Genomic DNA, 9,830 nt, shown 5'->3' with positions numbered 1-9,830 from the left:
CCCATACTTCCTTTTATCATGCACTTCAACACCCTCTCTTTATAATCAACGAAACAATCATACCCGCTTACTCTCTAATCTATGCCTCCCCGTTTTCATTGAAATTTCAATCGATTCTATTCTAATGCGCATCCTTACTTGGTTTCGCAGAAAGCAAGCTCGAATTCGCGTTACTTTACCTCTCACCTTGCATACACAGTGCTGCTGAAACAAGGGACATATTCTTCTTGGGTTGTGACACTTTGGCTTAGGTTCCCTTTTCTATCTTTCTCGCTCTTATCTCATGGTTCAGTAATTCAGGCTTCTTCCCATTTCTCACTTTAAGATCCCGTTTCTGTTTCTGAAAATTAAACATCCATTCTTGTCTTTACGTTTCCCAATTTCAACTAGCTAATCTCTTTTTCAATGGGACAAAACTAAAACTTAGATATGCACCTCTTTGTTTTCTTATATTTCCCTGACAAGAATTGGAGTTTGAGAAAAAAAAATCATTTCAAAGATCAAACTAGGCTGCTAGATTTTAATTCTGATTAGAGAGCTTAGCTAGTACAAAAATAGGTAGGCAAGTGCATCGGAGTGTTAGGCTTACTCTGTGGGTGTATCGTATCCTGGTTATTCTTTATGGTTTTAAAGGAAGGAAAGCTCGCGAATTGAAATTGTCATTTTTACCTGTGCTGCAACCTTTTCAAAAGGAAGACGTTTTACTTTTGAGTTACTTGACACTATATTTCTCCATTCTGGTTTTGCAAATTTCCTTATTCCGGATTTGGTTATGCATTTCCCTCTTCCTCCATTGGGTGTGGTTTCATAGTAGTCAGAATGGTTATTCGAAATCTACAGGAAAACATTACAGTATTTTCCAAATCCGGGAATTACTCAAAATGGAGGTACCATTTACGGGAACCTGCCAATAGGTGGATGGGTGGATGGTGGGGAAAGTGCCATGAGTTGAGATGCCATCATTACTACAGATTAAAAGTTAGAACTGTAAAGGGGAGAGACATATGTATCCACTTTTACGGCATACCAATCATCAAGAGTTCAAACATATTCCGATTTATATATATATTTTTTGTTCATGCGTTGGTCTGGTTTGGTTACTATTCAGCTAGCTACTGCAAGAATCTCGAATCGATCGAAGACGCCAGTGAGCTATCTATCACAAGTAAGGGGCGAGTTTAGGCTTCTATCTATCACAAGTAAGGGGCGAGTTTAGGCTTTATGTATCTTGTCCTAAAATGTCAAACGTGTCTCAACTAGTGGTAAAAATTTCCTCTACCAAAAAAGTTTGTGAATGTAGCTAAATTTAATGGCGAAGTAGGTTAACTGAAAAATTAAAAGTCAATTTCAAAAGTCATGACAACCACCATCCTAAAAAAACAAAAAAGAGAGAAGGAAGAAAAGATTGCAATAAAATATAATTTGATTTGGAAGTAAGATCTATATTCAAATAATTACCATAGGTCAGAGAATTGATTAATAAGAGCAACATTCTTTGCAAAGGCACAAGATTTGTGTTTTTCATTCAAAGAAAGAAGCAGGTCGATGTGCTGAGCTCAAAGTGGACAAAAGCGCAAGACAGTTAGTTGACTATGAGAACTAATGAGAAGTGCTATTAGAGAGAGAAAGAGTAGCAAGTGCGTTCACCATTTCGCCAACTACATAAAGGTCAAAAAGTGCATGTGAAGATATAAAACTGAAGTAGTCATTGTACTCCTATATTAGGCTGATTTTGCTATTAGTGCGCCCTCACCGGATCATGCGAAAATAACAGGGAGATAATCATGGTGTACTTCGACTAAACTGTTTGATTTTGTTTTGGTTTTCTTTTTATTATAATGATACTTTAACGGATATGTAGTAAAAAAAATAAATTATATAGTCAACCAATTAAAAATTAGTTTTGGTGTAAGTTTTGTGCGATTACTATAAAAGTTAATAAATTTTCCGTATAAAGTAGTTTGTTTGTGATTCAATAATACAGTAAAAATATTTTATAGCTAGATCATCAATATTAAATGGTTGAAGCAATATTAATTGTATTCATCTTTTTCATTGTTTTCATGCTCAAAAGTTGAAAAGCTCTGAATTTATCTGGGTCATTAGTCGATCGATGTCTATTTTTGTATAACTTAACGGATACTTATAGATAAAATGTATATATATATATTTTTGTCTATTTAATTGAATGCTCTTGTGTAGTTTTTTTTTTTTTTTTTTTTTGTCAATATGGGATAAGACCATTAATATATTTTTTTCTTTCTTTCTTATAGTTAACCTGCCGTTTTAGTCTTTAATAGTATCTTTGTTTGAACAAGTACTTGCTTGATACTTCTAAGTAAAACACTTTATGAATAAAAATCGAATAACTTAGCGGATACTTGTTGATAAAATGTGTGCATATTGTTTTTTTGTCTATTTGCTGAGCTACCAGGAAGAGAATAAAAGAGTTATGTAGGATATTTATAAGGATAAACACATTTAATGTGTTGTTTTAGTCATTAATAATTTTTTTTGTTTGAACACGAAACCGCTAGATACTTGTGAGTAAAGCATTTTTTTTTTGAATAACTTAACGCAAACTTATGAATACTTTTAATTTTTTTGTCTACTTTCTTATCAATTGAATGTTGTAGTGGTAGTTTGCTCTGTCAATATTGAGACAATATCATTTGTATTTTTTTTCTTATTAATTAATGTGTCGGTTTAGTCTTTAATAATTTTTTTTGAACATGTATTATTGTACTTGTTAGATACACGTGAGTAAAACAATTTATGAATATAATTTAAATAATTTAATGAATATTAATGGATAAAATGTATAGATTTTTTTTTGTCCATTTGCTTATTAATTGAATGCTCTTGTGGTAGGTTTTTTGTTAATAGGAAACAAAATTATTAGTGATTTTTTTCTTCTTGTAATTAACGTACTATTTTAGTCTTTAAGAATATTTTTATTTACTTAATAATTAGGTGGAGACAAAATAATAAAATATACTATTATAAAACAAGCACGTGAAATTTAGTTCTCTAAAGGCTTACTAAGTTGAAGAGTTATCTATGATATATTAATGAAGCAAAATTGATCTATGGTATGTTAATGTAAAGACAATGAAGCAAAATTGTCTAAATTTTTTAGGGATGAGGTCAAAATAGTAAGAGTAACATGAAAGAGAATAAAAGTTATCAACCATTACATTTGAAAAATTAGACACACTTAATATTTTGGCGGTAGTTTTCTATGTTAATATCAACAATATGATTAGTGCATATCTTTTTTATTCTTATACTTAATATTACTGTGATGTTTTAGTCTCTCCTTTTTTTTTTTTTTTTTTTTTTTTATATTTATTTAAACATGTATCTCCTAGATATTGCATGAAACACTTCATGACTAAAATTTGAATAACTTAAAAAATTATGGATATATTTTTTTCTGTTTACTTATTAATGAGGCAAAAACAAATAATAAGCTATTCATGTATTCAGGTGCTTATAATTTTAAATATAACTAATTGTTTATAAAGTAAGTTGCCTTAATTTGTTTTAACATAAATATGTTTTTTCTAGTATAAATATTAGCCATAAAATAGTTTAGGTTTGGTTTGGTTTGGTTTTCTTTTATTTTTATTTTGAATTTTTATGTTTTAACAAATATTTATGGATATTTGTGGAAACTTGCAGACATTCATAAAATTTGTAGGTATCTACTTGCAATGTTTAGTTACGCAGTGAACCACCCAAAGCAATACCAAGTAGGTTAATGAATACAATTTTCTTTCACTAAACCATTGCAGTAAGCACATGTTAAACATCATGGAGACGTAAGATTTCATTAAATCGAATAAATTAATGACGTGGAGTTAGTACATGTGTTAGCTTCATCTTTTTATCATCCTACTAAAATCTCAACAATTATAACATGCTTTTTTCAAAATTAAAAAAATGTCATTTTTTTTACAACCTCAACGTGTTAATGAGGTGAAGTAAGATAGAGGTTTTGCATGCCTTGGATTAGGATATCATTATCACCTGCTAAAATTTTAGCAAACTAATAAATGCCAATTTTTCTTTTTCAAAATCTTAGCCTTATGAGCTACGAAATCTTTTAAATTTCATGATTTTTTTTGTCTGTGATCCTTTTAACTTTTTCTTCTCATTTAATTAGGTAAAATAAATTGGGTGTTTTATATAATAAAAGTGATGAAAGAAGTAGATTATAATGATTTAAAAAAAAACTATAATTACAATTTAATTATAATTGAGGTACCAAAATTATAATTAAACCTAAATAGAAGTCATAATTGAGGTGGTGAAAGAAGCAAGTATTCGTATCCCGTACTCCATTGTGTTTTGTTTAGGCTAATGTCACTAAGCACTAAGCACGTGTGAACACTATTTTGCGGGAATTTTATTGTTCTACTATGTAGTTATTGTGCATGAATCTTTGTTACTTGTTCGTAGCTAGTTGCTGTTGAGGATAATGGTTTAGAAAAAGAAGGATTAGATGCATGTATTGTATTCTAACCTATTCCACAATGTTTATCCCTACAAAGCTTTTGGATAGGCTTGTCGGCCTTTTTCTGCATTGTGATTTACAATGCCTAGTTAACTATTCTTTTTGCCTATCATTTAATCTATTTTTAATTTATATTGCTAACTTTTTTTATATCCTCTTGAAAATAGTAATTTTATTTCATTATTTTAGCTTTGTAAATAAGTTCATTTAAAGTTATTTATGTATTTTTTTTATTTATAAATATGCGTTTTACCTTCGTTTTCTATTCAATCAAATAAGGGGAAAAATATATTTACTTTTTTTCTATTAATGTTAGTATTTTACCTGGCACTGAACTATTTCTTATGGCAAATGGCCACAATTAGAGTTATTGATCTGTTTCCCACTTTAGTTTAGACTCTTCACCTATCGTGTGATTCGTGTCATGCCGAAAGAAGTAATCCTGCAATATTGATTAAGTGTAAGCCCATGGCCCAATTTCCCCCACTTGACCCTCCAGACTCCAATACCCATTGGGCCTATACTCGGACCTTCAACGCTTTTTGTTTCATCTCGGTATTGATCCTTATGTCAAAATAATTGTATGGAAAATACAAAGGAATCATTTTCTTATAGATTATCTTTTTTATACCCTTTTTATGCCCAAAATTCAAACAGGTAATTTTTTTCTTCTTCTTTTGTTGTTGTAAGAAATGGATTAATCTACTTACTTGAACCATAAAGCACGAATATTATAGCTCTAAATGGAAAGAAATGAAGAATATTACGAAAACTAAGTTGTAGGAATGTCTAAAGGAAGAGGATCTCAAACTTAATTTTATATATAAAAAAAAAAGGATTGACGGAGAAATTTGTAATTATAAATGGGTAATTTTCTTTTTGTCATTATGAACTTTTTGATTAAAACAAATTGCTTATTTCCTCGCACTAAAAGAATACATATGGTCAGACAATTTTATGATATATTTACAATTGTCTTTATATAACAAGTAGGAATAAGTATTTAGCTTTAAAAAAATAATCAAAGCACATTCATGATACAACTTAGAATTGACAAGTACATTTAAGACACGGAAAAATCAGAGATTGATGACCCCACCTGTCATCATGAACATAAGCAAATCTGGTGTATTTCACTTTTCATATAAATCATGAATAAAAGCAAAACTGGTGTATTTCATTTTTCATATAATGGGTTTTCATCAACCAAGATGAATCTTACGCCATTAAAATTAACTTCATAGTTGGAGTAAAATTTGCAGCACACATAATCTCAAAAGGTTCATATTAATATGATATAATTAACTTGTGTAATCCATCAAGAAATAATGAAGTACCTTTACAAAGAATATTGGAACTGGATCATTCTCCTAATAACTAAAAAGTACTTTCCGTGGGTCAAGTTGACCACTACAATAACTTGAAGGAACTGCAGAAATTTCTTGCCTTCCTTTCCACTCTTCACCAGGTTTAAGAGTAATTGCTTTTTCTACACAAGCAGCTTGAACACAAAGCATATGTTTATAATCAGCATCTCCTAAATCAGGTATGCTTTTTGATTTCTTGTCCCACGGGTTCCATACCACTACAGAGAAAAACACAATAAAATTAAACATCAAAGCAAACTGTTTTTAACACTATACCACAAATAACAAACCACATCAGTTACCATGTCCTAAGCTTCCACAACAATATTTTGGGTACGGAACAAATTATCATATAACAAATTTTTAGTAGAATTACTTACAATATATATTAAATTTTAACGATTCAATAATTAAAATTAAAGTATACAAAATTTTAAAAATATTTTATAATTTGTTATAAAATTCAAATTTATATATAATATAATTTTATATTTTATAATTTATTAAATAGTTTTATAATTTTGTAAAAATTTATAAACTTATTTAATAAAAAAAATTAATTTAAGTTTTTGGTCATTGAAATATTATATATAGTATTGAATGAAGTAATTTCACTAAAATTATTAAATGATTTAGAGTTAGTAATTTGATATTCTCTCTTTATCTGTCTCTCCCTTCCCTTTCCTCTTTCTCTCTTTCTATATATATATATATATCATTTCAACATAATATAAGTATAATCTCATGAAAATCATTCTTAACAATGTGTTTGTCTCAAAAAAAAAAAATAATAATAAAGGAGATGAAAAATACATAAAAAAAATTCTAGACAATTGCTCGTACCTACTTAATCTTCCAATATTGTAGGAAATAAAAAATGGGATGAGAAAGATATTAGGGTCCCTTTACTTATGCTTACATTTTTTTGTTCTCACTTTTTAATTTAAAAAATTGTCACATTATTTTTAATTTATTTCCTGTTTTCTTATGTTCGTACAAAAATAAAATAAAATATTTTCAATGTTTCTTGGAAAACTATTTGAAAATAAAAAACAAAGTAAACATAAGATGACAATTCTGTAAATTAAAATTGAAAATAAAATCAAAAAATAAAAAATTAAAACACAAGTAAGCCAACTCTTATGTCAAACCAAACACATAACTTAAAGGTTATTCATTATGGAAAAGTGTATAACTTTAATGAAACAATTTTTTCTTGAAGGATTAATCATTTTATAACCAGTATCTGCCATAACGTTTTTTTTGAAAAAATAATTATTTGGCAAAGATAAGCAATAATTCTTTTAAAATAAATTGATCAAATTAACATGTAGTTCTACTATGGGACATGACAAATCCTTGCGGAATAAACATATTCACGCCATGAGGTAACCAAAAAAAATTGTACAATTACTTGATCATCCATTTTTATGCATTTTCTCTTCTAAACCTTCATCATCTCACATATCATTTGATCATGTGTATAATAAGGAAGGATATTAATCTTAGTAAACTAACCTGCATCAGGAAGCCCATCTTTCCTCAATACAAAGGTTCTCTTCCTTTCGTGATCTATGATAGCAATTTTTGTCGGAGTGCTTAAGTATACTTTGTCCACCTTTAGCATCAATGAAAGCAAAATAAATTAGTTATATATATAGCTGAACTCATAATATATAAATAACATAAGACACTGGAACTGATAATGAATATTAACTTCAGACTCAAATGTTATAGCATCTCCTTGTTCAGTAAATCGTTCTTTATTCTTCAAGTTGTCCAGATAATCTAGTGTCTCTAATCCTTCAATTCGCACTTCACTGGACACAAGTAAGGTGACAATTAGCTTCAAACAACACAAGTCATAAATCTCAAAGCAATGCAACTCTATGCTATTGGACAAAACTAAATGCAAATATCAATACTCATATATGCAAGTTTCTGGAATTAATTAAGCAGAAGATTAATTATAAAAATAAAAGTTCCATATTATAATAGATTAAAATTTGGTGCCTTTGTATGTTGTTGAATAACATTTCAAAACTTGAGCACCATTTTTATGTATCGATTACACATTTTGTATTTGTGTTCATGTCATAAATTAAGATTTGAATTTCCAAAACTTTATAAAAAGGTAAAAACATATATATGTTTCACTAGTGATCAAAATTTTAATTATTAAGAAAATGATTCATCAAAGCTACATTCATTTCTCATGGTACAATAGCATTAATAACAAAGTTTTGACTCTCCTAGACATTTATCAAAAGATTAATAATTGAAATTGTAATTAACTTCAAAATTTGTTGTACATGTATTTGGTTTTTATACTATTATAGTTGTTAATTATTGAGAAAATGATTCATCAAAGATACATTCATTTCTCATGATACAATAACATTAATAACAAAGTTTTGACTCCCCTAAACGTTTATCAAAAAATCAATAATTGAAATTGTAATTAACTTCAAAATTTGTTGTACATGTATTTAGTTTTTATACAATTATAGTTGTTAATTTTTTAATAATGACTATAAGTGTATTTTATTATCTAAAGTATACCTCATGCTTTAAAGGAGAGTCACAACTTGAACAAGCAATGAGTTACAACATTTAAAGAAAGAATGAAACAAGAATCTTCTTATCACTTAGAATGTAAACATGTATTATAAGCATGATTGCATGAGAAAATAAGTATATTGAAGCATGCATATATATCACTTAGTATTCAAGGCAATTATAGAACCTGACGTCAGTAACATATAAGTATGTATTATAGGCAAATGTGAAGGTGAATGATTTTCCATCTGTATTTGTATTTCGAATGCGAGATGTCAACATCAGATCTCCTGCAGGTCCCAAAGCTATCCTCAAGCGAAACTCATATCTATAAGCAATTATTATGAAATATTCTTTTAATCCAAGTTATTAAATCCAAAACATAAAAAAAAGGATGCGAGAAAATTAACTTATTTGTTTTATAATTGCATCAGTAATTATTTAAGCCAAGTTATATGTATACCTATGGGGCCAACTTTTTGTTTCTTCTTCAGAGTTCTTAAGAATCAAATCAATGAAAGCTTTGTTGTTGCTAGTTGTTGCAAATGGCGGAGGATTAGGATCTAAGGTCCAAAACCTATTCCTGGCAAATCCATGGTTCTCGAGAGAACCATGATTTGAAAACTGCATATATGTAGATAAGAAGTACTTAAAGAACGAAATGCAATAAAAAGAAAGAAATTAATTAACCGAAAAAGATAGACATACTTGTGGAAAGCATATCGGAATACCTCCACGTATGGCTTTCGGAGGCTTAAAACTAGTCTGCAACAATTGATGTAGAATATAGAAGAAGAAAAAATGATTATAAATAAATAAAAGAGTGGACAAATTAAATTGATTGCCAGGACATAGAATATTAAAGCCATACTCGAAAGGGAAAAAAAGATGAATTCCATGTATATGTGAAATGGGGAATTAATAACGATATATTTGCAAATGAAACTTGAACCTTACTACTGACAAAGAGCAATTCCTCCCCTAGTTCATTCTTCCATGATGTAACTTGGCCACCATATAGATAAACCTAGACAAAATAGAATGTAGAATAGAACGCGATAATCGATATATTGTTGTAATTGGAAATTGATATGTTTATGGATCGTAAAATAAAATTGAGAATGGCAATAATGAAAGGATAGATCGAAGAATTGTGAATGGGACGAAACCTCTGCAGAGAAGCCGCGAACTTCTCTAAGAATGATTTTCTCGAGGCCATTGATACCCATGCACTGTTGCACGTACACCATTTCTCGTGACATTATTCTTTTGCTTCAGATTCACGATTCACGTCCTCCTTTCCCGATCCTATACTATATATACCTCACCTCATCTTCATGCTAGGAGAGAGAAAGAGAAAAGAGTTTGGGGTTGGCATGGAGTAT

At 29.1% G+C, this 9,830-nt stretch overlaps 1 protein-coding gene across 1 annotated transcript; it reads right to left on the bottom strand.

Annotated features, from left to right (window-relative positions):
- Nucleotides 1-5,792: 5,792 nt before the first annotated feature.
- LOC109809511 (putative glucose-6-phosphate 1-epimerase) lies at nt 5,793-9,830 on the bottom strand. The gene is made up of 8 exons (XM_020372845.3): nt 9,615-9,830; nt 9,398-9,472; nt 9,154-9,210; nt 8,909-9,069; nt 8,633-8,773; nt 7,604-7,706; nt 7,405-7,504; nt 5,793-6,104 (listed from the first exon to the last, which is right to left on the bottom strand). The coding sequence occupies exons 1-8, from the start codon at nt 9,705-9,707 to the stop codon at nt 5,890-5,892; spliced, it is 945 nt and encodes a 314-aa protein (XP_020228434.1). The 5' UTR covers nt 9,708-9,830; the 3' UTR covers nt 5,793-5,889.

Source organism: Cajanus cajan, chromosome 5 (assembly GCF_000230855.2).
Source record: "Cajanus cajan strain Asha chromosome 5, NIPB_CcT2T_4, whole genome shotgun sequence".
Lineage (NCBI taxonomy): Eukaryota > Viridiplantae > Streptophyta > Magnoliopsida > Fabales > Fabaceae > Cajanus > Cajanus cajan.
The sequence above is the reverse complement of the archived record's forward strand: the minus strand, read 5'-3'. Positions and strand labels throughout refer to the sequence as shown.